Here is a 20867-nt window from a genome sequence, read left to right as displayed (position 1 = left end):
CTCAACTAACAGCATTTCCTTATTCATAACTGCCAGATCTCTTTATCAGGCTGAGTATAAACTAAAAAACGACAAATGCCACTATATAAGCATATACGTACCCCTATATTGATATTCAGTGTACAGTCATATAAAATATCCCGCTTCCCCCCACCCTTCCCCCGCAGGTGAAATCATTCTATAGACTTTTTCCCATTTTCATGTCCGACAGGTGCTATTAGGGCCAACCGGCGCCACGAGGATTTGCGTGTTTTTCTCCTCAGCAGTCAGCAAAATATCTGCGCACGTCAGGGGCGCAGAAAGGTGAGCGAGCTGGAACTGCCGTCTTCCAAAGGACACGCCAATCTAAGGTCAATCTTTGTTATATGTAAACGGAAAGTCGCGTTCGGGGAGCTTTTGGGTGGAAAACAACTGATTGATACCAAAATAAACACCCATTAAAGCCAGAATAAAAACATTACAGGTTTGACAATAATCAAAAGCAAAACTCAAATGTAAAAAATTCTGTTTAAGCTTGCAAGCTGTTTTTATGTATTATTAGTTTATATTAATCGTTTTATTATTTAGACATAATTTTAGCCGTTTCTTACATACAATTACATGGAAATCATACTCAAAATGTCAGCGATTATGAGCTGAGCGTCTTTATAATTACCATAGTTCACCAGAAGAATTATTTAAACAAGATTATCCAAGCAAGCAAGGAAACAAACACAAACCAGTTTGGGTGACTGGCGAAGGTGCTCGGCGGCAGCAGGGTGAAAATGTGCTGCGGTTACTGGTCATTTAATAAAATTAAAAATTAAATACTTTTTAAATCACCTCTTAATAATGTAGCAGCAATAGGGGACGGTGGTGGTCAATTTAATCAAGGTAGCAATTGCTTGCTAGATGAAGTTATATTAAAATGATGTGATACACATTGTTCTTCATACTGTTTTTACAACAGCCCAAGACCCTGAATTCTCGGGACTCGCAAAATTGCCAATAAGTATACTTTTTATTTTTATAGTTTCACTGAAAATACTCTTTTTGCTTACTTCAACCAAAATTATATGTTACATTAATTCCTTCAAATCAGAAGAAATGTAATTAATACACAGATATAAACATTTATTATCGGTCTTTTTAATAATATATTATTAATGACGTCCTTTTATATCGAAATATATGAACAATGGAATTCATTATTTTTCTTACATTGAATTCAATTTTACTCTTAAAATAACTGTTTGAAAAAAACTATATAATTTCGACACGTGTGACAAATTGCAGTCAGACTGTAAAACAAATAAATATGAAGTTTATTAAGAAATGTAACAGCAAAGACGTATTTGTTTGACTATTTGGGATTTTGAGCTCACTCAAAGTACCCCAAGCACAAAGACTTTTTCAATACTTAGAATTAGCACGTGTTTTCGATAAATACTCGGCATGAATAAATACATGTTAATCATCTGCACTACTGAAAAAGCTGGTGTCATTACGGATGTATTACAAAGTTGCATAAAATAAACCAAAAACGTATTTGGATGTTATTCCGTAATTATCTTGTTTATTGGCGACTCATTTCCTATCTATGCATAAAAGTGCGCAACAATTTCGTAGCAAATATTGGCAAGTATACATTTCGCAAAAAGAAATTAGTTATAAAATAATTTCAGTTCTGTGGTATAGGTAGACCTATTGCTATTTAAGTGCAACCTGCCCAAATACAAACTGTCTTACTATTTCGAAAAATATTCATTAAAACAAATCAAATGTTGCATTTGTTATTTTTTTCCATAATTACCCCCATTATAATGTCTTTAAATGCACAATGTCCTTCACGTGCTTTTGTTTCAATGATATACCACGCAATGTTATGAATATATATAGATCGATTTAAAAAAATTGTCCGTATTCGCTCATTCAAAATTATGGTGAATTGGTAACGCAAATTATGCTCTGAAATACTAAAAATCATTTAAAAACAGAAGTTACTTATAAAAAGATTCACTGTATGTTTTTGTCGTGACAACCAAAGGAGCGGGTCAGGGTGAAAGCCGAGCATATTTTGCTTCTCTTCCTTCTAAGGCGGGTTCAAAGCGACGTGTCCCGTCCATGCAAACCTTTGTGCTCTTGTCTATATAGTCTTTGTCCTTAAAATCACACCTAAATTCGGCAGAGCTGAAGAGTGGAAAGCAGCTAGGGGTACCTCTCTGTGATGTCATCCACAAACTTGTAGGTAGGGTTATCCCTCAGTAACTCAACCTTCCGGTGTTCAAGCTCCCCTTTCCCCTAAATAAATCATATTTGCTCAACGGTCGTAAAAAGGTACCGTTATAATACGACGGCGCCCCCTAGTGTTACACAAAAGCCAAATCACTATTAAATTACTATGTCACAGTGTTACGAAAAGGAAATCATGATCAAGTAATGATCGCTGTGTTCTGCATTAGACTGAACCATATATTCACGGACTGACAGATTCAGGATTATAATTTATGTGTTTGTGTATGAAGGTAGCAGGTAGCCTTCAACAAAATAGCATGCGTGTTTATAATTCCTAGAAATAAGCATTTGGTGCGTTATTAGTCCGTTTTCTCCTACAGTAAATCTTCTAATAAAGAAGAGCTTTCATATTTTCAGATTTGTCAAAACTGGCTTACCACCCCACACCAAAGTGATTGTCGTGGACTGTGTTCCAAATAAGTTTATTGTGCCATCAGTGTACGTTTTTGTACGTTAAAGTAAATATACCTTAACATTCGAATTGTTTTCCTTTTCTGGTGATGCATCACTAATGGACTGTAGTGCAGTAGAGATTAATGTTCAACATTTACAACTTACAGGGAAAACAGTTGATGCCGCCCCACCCTTGGCGCCTACATTTCCCCGATCTCCTATCTTGCTCAAGCGCGGTGTTACGTCGGGACACGATGGGAAGAAACAGACACAGGCTATCGAGCATGAAATGTGGTGTTTCTCATACGAATCTGTCCGTTGTTATTAGCTGAGGAATCATACAAGTCGTCACAGATGCACAGGCCTATGTCACATCAATGAATGAAAGTTTCCAGGGTCTCCTTTTCAAAATCTCTTCTGCGTCCAACGAACTTTACGCGATAAAAAATAACCTATTGAAATATCCCAGCAAACGTCGTTGTTGGCGCCCTCTAGTGAGACGTGTGGCAGCGGTGCAACAGATTTCTGGATGTAGAAAGCATCTGCAGTGTCCTCCTTGCAAATCGGACGACGCGCATGTAGTAATTGTTATTTAGTTTTATCAAGAGAGTCAAAATGCCAGACATATCTGACCTGCCTCTTGTACTATATGGCATATCAGCTTTGAGGTATAACCTGAAGTCAGGATTGAAACAGGATTCACATAAAAAAAGATGAAACTTTTTAATAGCATGATCAGAATACCAAAAAACCAGTGGTTTTCAAAACCAGCCCCAGAGGAATTTGCTGTTAAGCGGCTCCCTTTGGTACATATTACCACTGACCGGGGGGTAAACTATTAAGATATTTCTAGAACTTCCTGATGGCCTGTCTGAGCTTGCTTTCTGCTGTTCCAAAAATTCCATAATGGTGACTATTTTATGACATACACAGCATTCTTTGGCCAAAAGAGATTTTTGTTTGGTTGCTGTTTCGGCTCAGATTATTAATCACAAAAGACTCCTTAAAATGTTGTTACACGGCGGATACCTGAAAGTGGCACTGCACTTAAAGATAAGAGTATGTTTAGATCATAAAATCAATGTCTTCATATGAACCCTTGGACTTATTAAAGGTGTTTTTAGATATTGTTAAGAACAAGGGAATATCCCCACTTTAGGAGAAATGGCACTACAAATCTTTTTTATTTAACCCTAACCCTCTGCCTCTCCTGACCCTAACCCTCTGCCTCACCTGACCCTAACCCTAACCCTCTGCCTCTCCTGAACCTAACCCTCTGCCTCACCTGACCCTAACCCTCTGCCTCTCCTGAACATAACCCTAACCCTCTGCCTCTCCTGACCCTAACCCTCTGCCTCTCCTGACCCTAACCCTAACCCTCTGCCTCTCCTGACCCTAACCCTCTGCCTCACCTGACCCTAACCCTCTGCCTCTCCTGAACATAACCCTAACCCTCTGCCTCTCCTGACCCTAACCCTCTGCCTCTCCTGAACATAACCCTAACCCTCTGCCTCTCCCGACGCTAACCCTCTGTCTCTCTTGTACATTTACAGAAGCTAAATATAGCACAGCATTACAACATCACACTAAAAAACTTATATTGCCTGCCAGGTTTGCATATTTTGTCCAGACACATTGCCATGTCTTAAACTGAGAACTCATAAAGTTAGATAACTGCTGATGAAACTGACAGGTGATCATGTAATCAAGATTAACCCTGGGTTCATCTCGAGGGCAAGCTGTATTCATACATCTGTTACTGCCTCTGCACTAGATTCTCTGGCCACACCACTGTTCTCAAACCAGTTCAACATCATTAACTCTTGTAATATGTAAATTAATATAATATCACTGCAAACCATGACTCACATAGGTTTGGACAGTGAGTATCGACAATGTTTGCCTGTATCTCCTATCTGAAGTTGTATTCAGCGATCCAGAGCATTCTTATCATTTTAATGGTCAGCAGTGCTTGGCTGATAGCTTTGAATGGAAATTTGATTTTGTTGCATTTTAAGTTAATTCCGCAAAGCTGCAGGCAGCTGTAAGCCTTTGGTGTCTTCACTGTCCTTCCCAAGTTGTTAGGTGTGATGACTGGGACATACAAAAAGAAACAGTACAGGACTTTGCTGTGTAAGCAGCCTTATCACCATGCATACAAAGGTTAATTGCAATAAATATGATTTATATAACCTGTAGACTCCCTTAACAACCATTCTACCTCTGCTCACCCTTTTTATATAGATTATATATAGAAGGTATTTATAAAAAGACGTAAGATACGCACTATAAATGATGTGATGCTTGTTTTGTAATGCAAGCATGGACATATGATAGATATTGTGTTGGTATTAAATATTTATTACCACATTGTGGATATTGATAGACCAGAGGAGAGACATTGAGTGTGTAAGAACTGAAGTCCACCTGCTTCATTAAACAAGGCGGAAATGAGGGCACACATCAGGCCATGTCCCCATGTTCCCTTGTCATCAGTGACACAATGCAGAGGACGACCACCGCAGTACACAGCATCCGGCATCGAGTTTGACTCTGACATGCGTGAACAACCACGTGTCTGCAGCACTCTTCAAGAGCTCTTTTATTTTTCCCAGTTATATAAAATTGCTTCCTAAGCTCTGTGTCTATCCTCTGGATAGACACAGAGCATCACTGCTCTCAGATCATCAACCCAGGCACATGGCTCTGCATTCCTACACCAGCATGCAGGACAGGACACCTTCACTCCACCACAGATCTGTATTGCTTAAAATAGAAATCTCTCAGCAACGCCCAGCTGTAAGAAGCGGCGTGGGCCTTCTGCCACCCAGAAACCACGCAGATCTGAAAACATTAGATTTATAACGTTTACTGTGTAGCATATACGTGTGACTCTGTTCACATGACAAGCAAAAAATGAGCTAGCGCCGAAAGTTATCGCAAGCTGCTCGCCATGTAGCCGGCAGTTTATCTTTATGTTTATCTTGCTCTTCTATGGGAGTGAAGCATGGGCTCGGCCTTTTTCGGAGAGGAGGGGTGCAGTTCTTGGAATTAAGAGCCCAATGGCGATATGATTGCTCGTAATCGTAATGACATGCGATTCAAATTGGCGACATGTGCAGACACATGTACAGTGACTAATCCGCATCAGATACATAATCTGACAGATTTTATAGGGATTAAACTCAATGCAAAGAAACGGGACAGATGTCTGTGAAGAATAGCGCAACGTGTTTCCACAAAATACAAAATAATACAGTACAGTGTTTACCTATACAATATATTTCATTTTGTTAATCTTTGGCATTAAGCGCATTACTTATCATTTGGAAATTTCATCTTTTTGTTAGCGGTGGGGAATATTACGGCACATTCATAATTATTTGGCAAAATGGGCCATATGATTTGTCTACAATAATTAACCAGAAAATGTTAATCTATATATTAATATTAGAATCTGGTGTTGAAAAATAAACGTCACCAAGACCAATGCCTGAAGCCCAGTCAACTAACAAGCAGTTCATTCTCACAGATGGGCATTTATTGAACTGCAACTACGCCGGAGCGATGGTCTCGCCAATGATTTTACGGTACATCCAAATAATTCAACCCGAAAATAACTCCGCCTGCAATTTTTATCATGCTGCAGAAAATGAAAGATTAGTACACATTTAATTAACACTGAAATGTAGTGCTTTTGGTTTATGCACGGTAAGGTATACTCTGCTATATGAATGACGATGGGCCGCGGGTTTTTTAGATATTAGATGGTTATTTTATTAAGTAGTGATTTTGGTTTAATCGTGCTGTATATCTGCTATAATTGTACCCAACGATTTCTCTAGTCTTCGAATGATTGCGGACATTTCATTGGATATTTGCAGTACATTTTTAGTGCTCGTGCTTCTGGTTTATTTACGGTAAGGTGTATTTCCACTATTATTGTCCGCAGCGAGTTTCCTCTGTCGTCGAAAGAATGTGGGCCGCGTTTATTATAGATAGTGGGTGTTTTTCTTGAGTCGTGCTTTTGGGTCACTTACGGTAAGGTGAACCGGCCGAGTCCACTGAGCGATCAGGTGATCCGGCAGCGAACAGCGGAACTGGCGCTGACTAACCGAGGCGGACGCAAGATGGCATGCGGCGAATGCGGGGACTCAGTCCGCTCACCTTCCCAGGCTACATTTGGATTTAAATTTTACCTTTGGAGCTACGCTGTGATGATGACGCGCTGAACCCGGTGCGAAGATAGTCTATATTTAGGGTTTATTTTATTTTATTTTAAATTTACATAAATATAACAACAAGAACATCGCAAACATGGGGCTGTGCTACAGCCTGCGCCCGCGTCTCTTCGGAGAGCTCAGCGGCTCCATCTCCAATGCGGCTTCGGACTCCGAGCAGCCGGCCGACTCGGCGGCACCGCTCCGTGCAGGTGGCTTGAGCCACGAGGACGCGGGGGGATACGGCGAGACCGAGCCGTTCCGCGACGGCCAGATACGCCGAGGGGACGCTGCCAAACCTTCCGCCGGGGAGCCCCGCCGCGGAGACCCGGCCACGGATGGCGTGCTGATCCAGAACGGAGGCGGAGGGGGAGGTAAGGCTGCGGGTACGGAGCACAACCGGCGGCTACAGCTGCTGCAGAAGCAGAAAAACTGGGAGAGACTGCTGACCGAGGAGAAGGAGGCAGAGAGGGAGGCGAAGAAAGTCAGCAAGAACATTGACAGGGTCCTCAAGGAGCTGAAGCGGGAGTACAAACAGACTCATCGGCTGCTTTTGCTAGGTAGGTGTGAGCATCTGTGTCCCGCCTCCCTTTAATACATGTGTCCCGTCCCGTCCCGTCCCCCCCCCCCCCCCCCCGCCGTCCTTAACGCATGTGTGTCCCCCCCCCCCGTCCTTAATGCATGTGTCCCCCCTCCCGCCATCCTTAATGCATGTGTCCCCCCCGCCGTCCTTAATGCATGTGTCCCCCTGCCCCTTAGTGCATGTGTCCCCCCCCCCCGCCATCCTTAATGCATGTGTCCCCCCTCCCGCCATCCTTAATGCATGTGTCCCCCCCGCCGTCCTTAATGCATGTGTCCCCCTGCCCCTTAGTGCATGTGTCCCCCCCCCCCGCCATCCTTAATGCATGTGTCCCCCCCCCCCGCCATCCTTAATGCATGTGTCCCCCCCCCCCGCCATCCTTAATGCATGTGTCCCCCCCCCCCGCCATCCTTAATGCATGTGTCCCCCCCCCCGCCATCCTTAATGCATGTGTCCCCCCTCCCGCCATCCTTAGTGCATGTGTCCCCCCGCCCCTTAGTGCATGTGTCCCCCCTGCCGGCCCTTAGTGCATGTGTCCCCCCTGCCGGCCCTTAGTGCATGTGTCCCCCCTGCCGGCCCTTAGTGCATGTGTCCCCCCTGCCGGCCCTTAGTGCATGTGTCCCCCCTCCCGCCATCCTTAGTGCATGTGTCCCCCCTCCCGCCATCCTTAGTGCATGTGTCCCCCCTCCCGCCATCCTTAGTGCATGTGTCCCCCCTGCCGGCCCTTAGTGCATGTGTCCCCCCTGCCGGCCCTTAGTGCATGTGTCCCCCCTGCCGGCCCTTAGTGCATGTGTCCCCCCTGCCGGCCCTTAGTGCATGTGTCCCCCCTGCCGGCCCTTAGTGCATGTGTCCCCCCTGCCGGCCCTTAGTGCATGTGTCCCCCCTGCCGGCCCTTAGTGCATGTGTCCCCCCTGCCGGCCCTTAGTGCATGTGTCCCCCCTCCCGCCATCCTTAGTGCATGTGTCCCCCCTGCCGCCTCTCAGTGCATGTGTCCCCCCTGCCGCCTCTCAGTGCATGTGTACCACCCGCCATCCTTAGTGCATGTGTCCCCCCTGCCGGCCCTTAGTGCATGTGTCCCCCCTCCCGCCATCCTTAATGCATGTGTCCCCCCTGCCGGCCCTTAGTGCATGTGTCCCCCCTGCCGGCCCTTAGTGCATGTGTCCCCCCTGCCGGCCCTTAGTGCATGTGTCCCCCCTCCCGCCATCCTTAATGCATGTGTCCCCCCTGCCGGCCCTTAGTGCATGTGTCCCCCCTGCCGCCTCTCAGTGCATGTGTCCCCCCTGCCGCCTCTCAGTGCATGTGTCCCCCCTGCCGGCCCTTAGTGCATGTGTCCCCCCTCCCGCCATCCTTAGTGCATGTGTCCCCCCTGCCGGCCCTTAGTGCATGTGTCCCCCCTGCCGGCCCTTAGTGCATGTGTACCACCCGCCATCCTTAATGCATGTTTCCCTCCGCCGTCTTAAATGCATGTGTCCCGCCGACCCTTAATTGCTGATCCACCCTTGTGTGATGCGCGCACATTATTCCACCACGAGGTTTACTCACTCCCAGGCAGTGCTTTTGAAAGTCAGGTCCGCTTTCACTATGCAGAGTGTGTGTTGCTCACCGCGGTTCTGACCTGCTTTACCCCTCCCCTGGAAATAAGAAGCCGGGACGGTAGCTTGGTCGTCCCACTGTCTTAACTGCAGACTGCCGCGGTGCTGACCTGTCTCCGGCATTTCTGCATCGTTTGCAGCTCTCTCTCTGCTTGGACACTTGTTTGTCTCTCTGTCTGCGTGTTTTATTCGCGCAGAGTAATAAAGTGTTTTTTGGCAGTTAAAATAATTTAGGGATCTTATGGTCTCAGAGGGTCCAATACTGTAGCAAGGAGACGGAGTTTCTCTGCTGACATGGTGTATGCAGTAACCTCTGTAGGGTCTCCCTGGTAAGGATGCCCCCCACCCTCTCCCACTCTAATGCTGCCTCTCCGGTCCGGGACAGACACGGCGGCTCCTTTTGTCTCACAGCGATTCCCGGCCATGAGTCACTGAGCAGCGTCGCCGATGCCCTGCCCGAGCAGCGTCCACCGCTCGCTGTCACTGCATTTCAGCTTTTTCCGTGCATTATATATTCATGTTATCTGGCCTGTCGCTGCTGCTCGCCTTTGGACTGCTGAATGCCTTTCAGACTGTAAAAGAGTCTCCGTGTGGTCGATCGGCCTGCCTTCATTTTCCCACCGAGGCCCAGCGTCTCTGTGGAGTTGGGCCAAGCTGTTCCGGTGTCAGTCTGGGCCTAATTGCGGGTCACCGGGGAGCATCCCTCCCCCCAAAGGCACATTTTCACAGTGCTAAATTGATTGTTTTCCTGAAGTTCTGGCTGCAGGCTTCCACCTTGTTCTGGCGGTAGATGGACTTTGGTACTCAGTGAATTGGCTTTACTACTGTTTTGCTGCTGAACTTTATTGCCTCAAATTAATAAGCAAGAATATTGCTGTGCGTGACTTTGTAAATAAGTTGGTGCTCCCAGTGTCTGCCTGCTGTCTTGTATTCTTCTGGAGTTTCCAGGTTTGGTTTCTGCCCAGATTTGGATTCTGTGTTTCTGACTTTTGCTGTGCTGTGTTCCTGCCTAGTCCCTTGTTTTCCGTGTTGATTTATGCATATCGAAGTGTTATCAGGAGGAGGCCAAAGAAAAATCCCTTCACTGTTGTATTCTTGGCATAAAGGGACGGGATTTCACTTTGGCCTTCTCCTGATACCACTTCGATATGCATAAATCCTTGGTGCTGTGACAGGGCAAACAAGTGGAAATGAGTGTCGGCAGAATAGTCGTACTCTGATGCTAATCTCCGTCTTGTCCGCATGGCTAGTGGCAGAAATTCACTCTTGACAGACATGCAGTGTTTTTTCGCTCTCCTTCCTCTTCTAATGTAAAGTACGTCATATAATTCTGGTTATGATGTCGCTGTTACTGGAGGCCTGCTTTGCCAAACCTTTATCAAAAATGCATGGATTGACAGGTTGGATGTATTTGGAGGTGGCTTGTTGAAATATTGATGCCTGAATGTCCTGGCACTAGCTTCTTAAATAGCGCTGATCTCCCTGCCTGCTGGCCATGGACAGCTCATTGGTTTAGCATAAGAACCTCATCATTCACAGGCGCTGCTGAGGACACGATATGCTGTTGAGCATGTGCGCTGGTTTCAGGGAGGCTGTCTGTCCTTTGCCAGCTCTGTAGTCATCAGTTAGATGTTGAACCTCCCTGTGGAATGGGACCTGGCACAGTTTTGTTGGGGGGGGGGGGGGGGCGGTCATTGGGTTGGAAAAGAGAACTTTCTGTAAGCAGTCATAGGAAGGCAAAGGGACGGTTTGGGGGGGCCTTCCCTGGTTGGGGGTTCGTTTCATGGCCTCGGGGCCCCTACTGCTTCATGTTTAGTGTCATGAGCCCCTGTAAGGATAGTTACTGAGAGTGTATAAAACTGTGCTTTATACCTGTGCTGCTGGTGTGGGCAGTTAGTTTGCATTTGTGCGGAGTTGAGCTGGACGCCCCCAGGTGGTTGAATAGTGGTGGTATCGGGGCGGGGCTAGGTGGGGGCTGATAAAAGCAGCTTCCTTTCATTAAGTCAGGTGCCTTGGAGGTTTCCGTATGATGTGATGTGGCCTGGGGTTGTCAGTGACAGACAGTGACAGTGTCTCCAGCTGTCAGTTTTACTGTGCCCTTTGGCTCACGCAAATGTCTGCTTTGATGTATCACCATAACGCTTTGTGAGGTCCTGCTTTCTCTCTTCCCCGCTGTCAGATTGAGGTATATTCAGGTATCTATGGGTATCTTCAGTCGACTCGCTGAGCTGTGTGCTGAGAGCAATGAGCTGTGCTGAGAGCCCTGAGCTGTACACTGAGCTGAACTGTGTGCTTTGAGCAATGAGCTGTGCTGAACTGTGTGCTTTGAGCAATGTGCTGTGCTGAGCTATGAGCTGTGCTGAACTGTGTGCTTTGAGCAATGAGCTGCACTGAGCTATGAGCTGTGCTGAATTGTGTGCTTTGAGCTATGAGCTGTGCACTGTAAAAGCTGGGCGCTTTGAGCATATGAGCTGCGCTGAGTTAAGCTGTGCACCCCTGAGCTGTGCTGAGCTAAGGGTTATGATGAGCTGTCCGCTGAGGCCTGTGCGCAGTGAGACTGTGCACTTGTGTATAAGTGGCCCCTGGACGTTCTGCTGTACAGGATGTGGACTTATGCCCTGGCTGCTCTCACTTCACTCCTCATGTCCGCTAGTTACTCGGACTCCCCTGTGCTTGCTCTCACCTTCACTCCTCATGTCCGCTAGTTACTCGGACCTCCCTGTGCTTGCTCTCAACTTCACTCCTCGTGTCCGCTAGTTACTCGGACTCCCCTGTGCTTGCTCTCACCTTCACTCCTCATGTCCGCTAGTTACTCGGACTCCCCTGTGCTTGCTCTCAGTCTTGTTCCCTTGCCTCCCGACTCCAACATGTCCCCGTAACACCTTTGCCCGTCGGAGCAGCACATCACTGACTGCCACTGCGTGTCTGGGGGCCTTGTGTTCACTCTGGGAATCTGCTCCATATAGGAAATTGGACACTTTATCGTCAGCTAGTCAGCCCTGTGCTCAGTCACGCTGTTTGCTTTGCTCTGCAATGGTTGCTGGTCATATTATTAAAGGAAATTTGTATCACTTTTTTTCACCTGTAGCTGAATTGGTTTGCATAATGGTTGCAGTGACCTGCAGTAATTTAGCTGCCGGACGTGTGAGAGTTGGAGTGTCACCCCCTCCCTCGAGGCTCGTGGCCCCCGGCGGGGCCCTAACTTGTTTTGTCACGCAGCCTGTGCTTTGTGTCATAGTCAACTTCCATTTTCCGGTGTGAAAGTCCCTTATCTCGGGTCGATAATGCTGCTTGCACTACTGTGTCATTCACAAAAGTGGGGACGGGTCCACAGATGGCAATAACTTTGAAACCTTCAAGCCGCTGCACTGAGGCGGGAATTGTCGCATGTGTGCATGCATACATGCGTGTTGCGTGCAGGTATGCAGCCTTCAGGCCGGCTGTCTGTGAGCAGGACTTCACTGAGGAGGAGCGGGATATTTTTAACCTCAGCAAAGATTAAATCTTGGTCAGGGAATTTTGAGGAGAGAGTTTGGGGTGATTGCTCAGGTTTAGTCCATCGCCCCAGGATCTTGCTGAGTCTGTAACAGTGGAATGCTGCCCCCCCATTAGCAGCTTTTGGGAACTCCCTGCTCTCCCTGTCCTTGGCCGTGAAGGGTCTCTTCCTGTCTGAAGGAAGACGATGATGATGATGATGTTGATGTTATAACCGTTTACCACAGTAGCAGCAACAGTAATGGTCACGAAACGAAAAACTATTAATTAGGACTGTTAAGTAGCGGGATGTGTTGGCTTGTAGGTTAACGCCAACATCTCACATCTCCAGGGCTGTGCATTCCATTCCGCCCCCAGCTCTGTGTGTGTGCAGTTGGCGCAGTCTCTCTGTGCCTCTGTAGGTTTCCCCCTGCAGTCCGGAAAATGCGCACTGAGGTGAAGCACTGTCCTCTGAGTTCAGCCTGTAGCATGTGACTTGTGGCCGCTTACCCAGTCCATCCTGGGATGGGCTCCCTGCTGCTCCCCACCTCTCCTCCTGTGCTGCATATAGACGGATAGACGGACTGACTGACTGACTGACTGACTTTGTCAGGCTTCAGAGTGGAGTGCAGAGGAAGCATTAAACAGAGAACCTATTTCTCTGGTCAGAGGGGCACTTACTGCACCGCGACCCTGAGATATTTCCTTACCCCAGGATCTGTTTACTCCCCCCCGGTTCATTTCTGCACGGTCCCTGGTCGCTTTCTACATGCTGGATTTGCTCACTCCCCATGCTCCCTGGTCCCCTTCCACATGCCAGGATCTGCTTACTCCCCATGGTCCCTGGTCCCCTTCCGCATACTGGGATCTGCTCAGCTCCCCGCGGTCCCCTGGTCCCCTTTCGCATGCCGGGATCTGCTTACTCCCCATGGTCCCTGGTCCCTTTCCGCATACCAGGATTCTGCTTACTCTCGTGATCCCCGGGCCTTTCCACAGGCTGGAGGCAGCATCTTGTATCCCACATTCCATGTGAGGGTGCGGGGTCAGGGTATGAAGGGCCAGAGGGCAGGGGACTACATGCTGTTCTCCACACTCCTTGTGAGGGTGCGGGGTCACGGGTTGAAGGACAGAGGAGCAGGGGACTAACATGCTGTTCCCCACGTGCCATGTGTGGGTGCGTGGTCACGGGTATGAGGGACAGAGGAGCAGGGGACTAACATGCTGTTCCCCACATTCCATGTGAGGGTGCGGGGTCACGGGTATGAGGAACAGCGGAGCAGGAGACTAACATTGCTGTTCCCCACATTCCATGTGAGGGTGCGGGGTCACGGGTATGAGGGACAGAGGAGCAGGGGACTAACATGCTGTTCCCCACATTCCATGTGAGGGTGCGGGGGTCACGGGTATGAGGAACAGAGGAGCAGGGGACTAACATGCTGTTCCCCACAATCCATGTGAGGGTGCGTGGTCACGGGTATGAGGGGACAGAGGAGCAGGGGACTAACATGCTGTTCCCCACATTCCAGTGTGAGGGTGCGGGGTCACGGGTATGAGGGACAGACGAGCAGGGGACTAACATGCTGTTCCCCACGTTCCATATTAGGGTGTGGGGTCACGGGTATGAAGGACAGAGGAGCAGGGGACTAGCATGCTGTTCCCCACGTTCCATGTGAGGGTGCGGGGTCACGGGTATGAAGGACAGAGGAGCAGGGGACTAACATGCTGTTCTCCACATTCCATGTGAGGGTGCGGGGTCACGGGTATGAGGGACAGACAAGCAGGGGACTAACATGCTGTTCCCCACATTCCTTGTGAGGGTGCAGGGTCACGGGTATGAAGGACAGAGGAGCAGGGGACTAACATGCTGTTCTCCACATTCCTTGTGAGGGTGCGGGGTCACGGGTATGAAGGACAGAGGAGCAGGGGACTAACATGCTGTTCCCCACGTTCCATGTGAGGGTGCGGGGTCACGGGTATGAGGAACAGAGGAGCAGGGGACTAACATGCTGTTCACCACATTCCATGTGAGGGTGCGTGGTCACGGGTATGAGGGACAGAGGAGCAGGGGACTAACATGCTGTTCCCCACATTCCATGTGAGGGTGCGGGGTCACGGGTATGAGGAACAGAGGAGCAGGGGACTAACATGCTGTTCCCCACATTCCATGTGAGGGTGCGGGGTCACGGGTATGAGGGACAGAGGAGCAGGGGACTAACATGCTGTTCCCCACATTCCATGTGAGGGTGCGGGGTCACGGGTATGAGGAACAGAGGAGCAGGGGACTAACATGCTGTTCCCCACATTCCATGTGAGGGTGCGTGGTCACGGGTATGAGGGACAGAGGAGCAGGGGACTAACATGCTGTTCCCCACATTCCATGTGAGGGTGCGGGGTCACGGGTATGAGGGACAGACGAGCAGGGGACTAACATGCTGTTCCCCACGTTCCATATTAGGGTGCGGGGTCACGGGTATGAAGGACAGAGGAGCAGGGGACTAGCATGCTGTTCCCCACGTTCCATGTGAGGGTGCGGGGTCACGGGTATGAGGGACAGAGGAGCAGGGGACTAACATGCTGTTCCCCACGTTCCATGTGAGGGTGCGGGGTCACGGGTATGAAGGACAGACGAGCAGGGGACTAACATGCTGTTCTCCACATTCCTTGTGAGGGTGCGGGGTCACGGGTATGAGGGACAGAGGAGCAGGGGACTAACATGCTGTTCCCCACATTCCATGTGAGGGTGCGGGGTCACGGGTATGAGGGACAGAGGAGCAGGGGACTAACATGCTGTTCCCCACGTTCCATGTGAGGGTGCGGGGTCACGGGTATGAGGGACAGATGAGCAGGGGACTAACATGCTGTTCCCCACGTTCCTTGTGAGGGTGCGGGGTCACGGGTATGAGGGACAGACGAGCAGGGGACTAACATGCTGTTCCCCACGTTCCATGTGAGGGTGCGGGGTCACGGGTATGAGGGACAGACGAGCAGGGGACTAACATGCTGTTCCCCACGTTCCTTGTGAGGGTGCGGGGTCACGGGTATGAGGGACAGACGAGCAGGGGACTAACATGCTGTTCCCCACATTCCTTGTGAGGGTGCGGGGTCACTGGTATGAAGGACAGAGGAGCAGGGGACTAACATGCTGTTCTCCACATTCCATGTGAGGGTGCGGGGTCACGGGTATGAGGGACAGACAAGCAGGGGACTAACATGCTGTTCCCCACATTCCTTGTGAGGGTGCAGGGTCACGGGTATGAAGGACAGAGGAGCAGGGGACTAACATGCTGTTCTCCACATTCCTTGTGAGGGTGCGGGGTCACGGGTATGAAGGACAGAGGAGCAGGGGACTAACATGCTGTTCCCCACGTTCCATGTGAGGGTGCGGGGTCACGGGTATGAGGAACAGAGGAGCAGGGGACTAACATGCTGTTCCCCACATTCCATGTGAGGGTGCGTGGTCACGGGTATGAGGGACAGAGGAGCAGGGGACTAACATGCTGTTCCCCACATTCCATGTGAGGGTGCGGGGTCACGGGTATGAGGAACAGAGGAGCAGGGGACTAACATGCTGTTCCCCACATTCCATGTGAGGGTGCGGGGTCACGGGTATGAGGGACAGAGGAGCAGGGGACTAACATGCTGTTCCCCACATTCCATGTGAGGGTGCGGGGTCACGGGTATGAGGAACAGAGGAGCAGGGGACTAACATGCTGTTCCCCACATTCCATGTGAGGGTGCGTGGTCACGGGTATGAGGGACAGAGGAGCAGGGGACTAACATGCTGTTCCCCACATTCCATGTGAGGGTGCGGGGTCACGGGTATGAGGGACAGACGAGCAGGGGACTAACATGCTGTTCCCCACGTTCCATATTAGGGTGCGGGGTCACGGGTATGAGGGACAGAGGAGCAGGGGACTAGCATGCTGTTCCCCACGTTCCATGTGAGGGTGCGGGGTCATGGGTATGAAGGACAGAGGAGCAGGGGACTAACATGCTGTTCTCCACATTCCATGTGAGGGTGCGGGGTCACGGGTATGAGGGACAGACAAGCAGGGGACTAACATGCTGTTCCCCACATTCCTTGTGAGGGTGCAGGGTCACGGGTATGAAGGACAGAGGAGCAGGGGACTAACATGCTGTTCTCCACATTCCTTGTGAGGGTGCGGGGTCACGGGTATGAAGGACAGAGGAGCAGGGGACTAACATGCTGTTCCCCACGTTCCATGTGAGGGTGCGGGGTCACGGGTATGAGGAACAGAGGAGCAGGGGACTAACATGCTGTTCCCCACATTCCATGTGAGGGTGCGTGGTCACGGGTATGAGGGACAGAGGAGCAGGGGACTAACATGCTGTTCCCCACATTCCATGTGAGGGTGCGGGGTCACGGGTATGAGGAACAGAGGAGCAGGGGACTAACATGCTGTTCCCCACATTCCATGTGAGGGTGCGGGGTCACGGGTATGAGGGACAGAGGAGCAGGGGACTAACATGCTGTTCCCCACATTCCATGTGAGGGTGCGGGGTCACGGGTATGAGGAACAGAGGAGCAGGGGACTAACATGCTGTTCCCCACATTCCATGTGAGGGTGCGTGGTCACGGGTATGAGGGACAGAGGAGCAGGGGACTAACATGCTGTTCCCCACATTCCATGTGAGGGTGCGGGGTCACGGGTATGAGGGACAGACGAGCAGGGGACTAACATGCTGTTCCCCACGTTCCATATTAGGGTGCGGGGTCACGGGTATGAAGGACAGAGGAGCAGGGGACTAGCATGCTGTTCCCCACGTTCCATGTGAGGGTGCGGGGTCACGGGTATGAGGGACAGAGGAGCAGGGGACTAACATGCTGTTCCCCACGTTCCATGTGAGGGTACGGGGTCACGGGTATGAGGGACAGACGAGCAGGGGACTAACATGCTGTTCCCCACATTCCATGTGAGGGTGCGGGGTCACGGGTATGAGGGACAGACGAGCAGGGGACTAACATGCTGTTCCCCACGTTCCATGTAAGGGTGCGGGGTCACGGGTATGAGGGACAGACGAGCAGGGGACTAACATGCTGTTCCCCACGTTCCATGTGAGGGTGCGGGGTCACGGGTATGAAGGACAGAGGAGCAGGGGACTAACATGCTGTTCCCCACGTTCCATGTGAGGGTGCGGGGTCATGGGCATGAAGGACAGACGAGCAGGGGACTAACATGCTGTTCTCCACATTCCTTGTGAGGGTGCGGGGTCACGGGTATGAGGGACAGAGGAGCAGGGGACTAACATGCTGTTCCCCACATTCCATGTGAGGGTGCGGGGTCACGGGTATGAGGGACAGACGAGCAGGGGACTAACATGCTGTTCCCCACGTTCCATGTGAGGGTGCGGGGTCACGGGTATGAGGGACAGACGAGCAGGGGACTAACATGCTGTTCCCCACGTTCCTTGTGAGGGTGCGGGGTCACGGGTATGAGGGACAGACGAGCAGGGGACTAACATGCTGTTCCCCACACTCCTTGTGAGTGTGCGGGGTCACGGGTATGAAGGACAGAGGAGCAGGGGACTAACATGCTGTTCTCCACATTCCATGTGAGGGTGCGGGGTCACGGGTATGAGGGACAGACAAGCAGGGGACTAACATGCTGTTCCCCACATTCCTTGTGAGGGTGCAGGGTCACGGGTATGAAGGACAGAGGAGCAGGGGACTAACATGCTGTTCTCCACGTTCCTTGTGAGGGTGCGGGGTCACGGGTATGAAGGACAGAGGAGCAGGGGACTAACATGCTGTTCCCCACATTCCATGTGAGGGTGCGGGGTCACGGGTATGAGGAACAGAGGAGCAGGGGACTAACATGCTGTTCCCCACATTCCATGTGAGGGTGCGTGGTCACGGGTATGAGGGACAGAGGAGCAGGGGACTAACATGCTGTTCCCCACATTCCATTTGAGGGTGCGGGGTCACGGGTATGAGGAACAGAGGAGCAGGGGACTAACATGCTGTTCCCCACATTCCATTTGAGGGTGCGGGGTCACGGGTATGAGGAACAGAGGAGCAGGGGACTAACATGCTGTTCCCCACATTCCATGTGAGGGTGCGGGGTCACGGGTATGAGGGACAGAGGAGCAGGGGACTAACATGCTGTTCCCCACATTCCATGTGAGGGTGCGTGGTCACGGGTATGAGGGACAGAGGAGCAGGGGACTAACATGCTGTTCCCCACATTCCATGTGAGGGTGCGGGGTCACGGGTATGAGGGACAGACGAGCAGGGGACTAACATGCTGTTCCCCACGTTCCATATTAGGGTGCGGGGTCACGGGTATGAAGGACAGAGGAGCAGGGGACTAGCATGCTGTTCCCCACATTCCATGTGAGGGTGCGGGGTCACGGGTATGAGGGACAGAGGAGCAGGGGACTAACATGCTGTTCCCCACATTCCATGTGAGGGTGCGTGGTCACGGGTATGAGGGACAGAGGAGCAGGGGACTAACATGCTGTTCCCCACATTCCATGTGAGGGTGCGGGGTCACGGGTATGAGGGACAGACGAGCAGGGGACTAACATGCTGTTCCCCACGTTCCATATTAGGGTGCGGGGTCACGGGTATGAAGGACAGAGGAGCAGGGGACTAGCATGCTGTTCCCCACGTTCCATGTGAGGGTGCGGGGTCACGGGTATGAAGGACAGAGGAGCAGGGGACTAACATGCTGTTCCCCACGTTCCATGTGAGGGTGCGGGGTCATGGGCATGAAGGACAGACGAGCAGGGGACTAACATGCTGTTCTCCACATTCCTTGTGAGGGTGCGGGGTCACGGGTATGAGGGACAGAGGAGCAGGGGACTAACATGCTGTTCCCCACATTCCATGTGAGGGTGCGGGGTCACGGGTATGAGGGACAGACGAGCAGGGGACTAACATGCTGTTCCCCACGTTCCATGTGAGGGTGCGGGGTCACGGGTATGAGGGACAGACGAGCAGGGGACTAACATGCTGTTCCCCACGTTCCTTGTGAGGGTGCGGGGTCACGGGTATGAGGGACAGACGAGCAGGGGACTAACATGCTGTTCCCCACATTCCTTGTGAGGGTGCGGGGTCACGGGTATGAAGGACAGAGGAGCAGGGGACTAACATGCTGTTCTCCATATTCCATGTGAGGGTGCGGGGTCACGGGTATGAGGGACAGACAAGCAGGGGACTAACATGCTGTTCCCCACATTCCTTGTGAGGGTGCAGGGTCACGGGTATGAAGGACAGAGGAGCAGGGGACTAACATGCTGTTCTCCACGTTCCTTGTGAGGGTGCGGGGTCACGGGTATGAAGGACAGAGGAGCAGGGGACTAACATGCTGTTCCCCACGTTCCATGTGAGGGTGCGGGGTCACGGGTATGAGGAACAGAGGAGCAGGGGACTAACATGCTGTTCCCCACATTCCATGTGAGGGTGTGTGGTCACGGGTATGAGGGACAGAGGAGCAGGGGACTAACATGCTGTTCCCCACATTCCATGTGAGGGTGCGGGGTCACGGGTATGAGGAACAGAGGAGCAGGGGACTAACATGCTGTTCCCCACATTCCATGTGAGGGTGCGGGGTCACGGGTATGAGGGACAGAGGAGCAGGGGACTAACATGCTGTTCCCCACATTCCATGTGAGGGTGCGGGGTCACGGGTATGAGGAACAGAGGAGCAGGGGACTAACATGCTGTTCCCCACATTCCATGTGAGGGTGCGTGGTCACGGGTATGAGGGACAGAGGAGCAGGGGACTAACATGCTGTTCCCCACATTCCATGTGAGGGTGCGGGGTCACGGGTATGAGGGACAGACGAGCAGGGGACTAACATGCTGTTCCCCACGTTCCATATTAGGGTGCGGGGTCACGGGTATGAAGGACAGAGGAGCAGGGGACTAGCATGCTGTTCCCCACGTTCCATGTGAGGGTGCGGGGTCACGGGTATGAGGGACGGAGGAGCAGGGGACTAACATGCTGTTCCCCACGTTCCATGTGAGGGTACGGGGTCACGGGTATGAGGGACAGACGAGCAGGGGACTAACATGCTGTTCCCCACGTTCCATGTGAGGGTACGGGGTCACGGGTATGAGGGACAGACGAGCAGGGGACTAACATGCTGTTCCCCACGTTCCATGTGAGGGTGCGGGGTCCCAGGTGTGTGGCGGTGGGCCAACGCAGGGAAGCAAGGTTGGAGAGGCCCTATTGATCGTCATCCTCTTGTTTCCATTTTTAGCTTCCACTACTTCCTGTTTACAAAGCAGCCGCTTCCTTCCTGCCTGGCTCAGTATGATGTGCCGTTTTGCGCCATACATGTGAAGCTGTGTGTCGCTACTCCCTT

At 51.0% G+C, this 20867-nt stretch overlaps 2 protein-coding genes across 3 annotated transcripts in view; one reads left to right on the top strand and one right to left on the bottom strand.

Moving 5' to 3' along the window:
* The window catches only part of LOC125724010 (chorion-specific transcription factor GCMb-like), a 12947-nt gene extending 12876 nt beyond the window's left edge, over positions 1–71 (bottom strand). Inside the window, exon 1 of one of the 2 annotated variants that reach the window (XM_049000846.1) lies at positions 1–71. This exon is cut by the window's left edge and continues 475 nt beyond it. The gene's annotated coding sequence lies outside the window, so the exon portion shown is untranslated. The other variant, XM_049000847.1, reaches the window with a different exon arrangement.
* Positions 72–6614: 6543 nt separating this feature from the next.
* LOC125723963 (guanine nucleotide-binding protein G(s) subunit alpha isoforms XLas-like) overlaps positions 6615–20867 on the top strand; it is a 48204-nt gene continuing 33951 nt past the window's right edge. Inside the window, exon 1 of the mRNA XM_049000753.1 lies at positions 6615–7447. Within this exon, the coding sequence (XP_048856710.1) occupies positions 6985–7447 (463 nt within the window). The 5' untranslated portion in view covers positions 6615–6984. The remainder of the gene's footprint in view (positions 7448–20867) is intronic.

The sequence above is a fragment of the Brienomyrus brachyistius genome, unplaced genomic scaffold (assembly GCF_023856365.1).
Source record: "Brienomyrus brachyistius isolate T26 unplaced genomic scaffold, BBRACH_0.4 scaffold53, whole genome shotgun sequence".
Classification (NCBI taxonomy): Eukaryota; Metazoa; Chordata; class Actinopteri; order Osteoglossiformes; family Mormyridae; genus Brienomyrus; species Brienomyrus brachyistius.
Note: the sequence above shows the minus strand (reverse complement) of the source record. Positions and strands in the feature narration are given on the sequence as shown.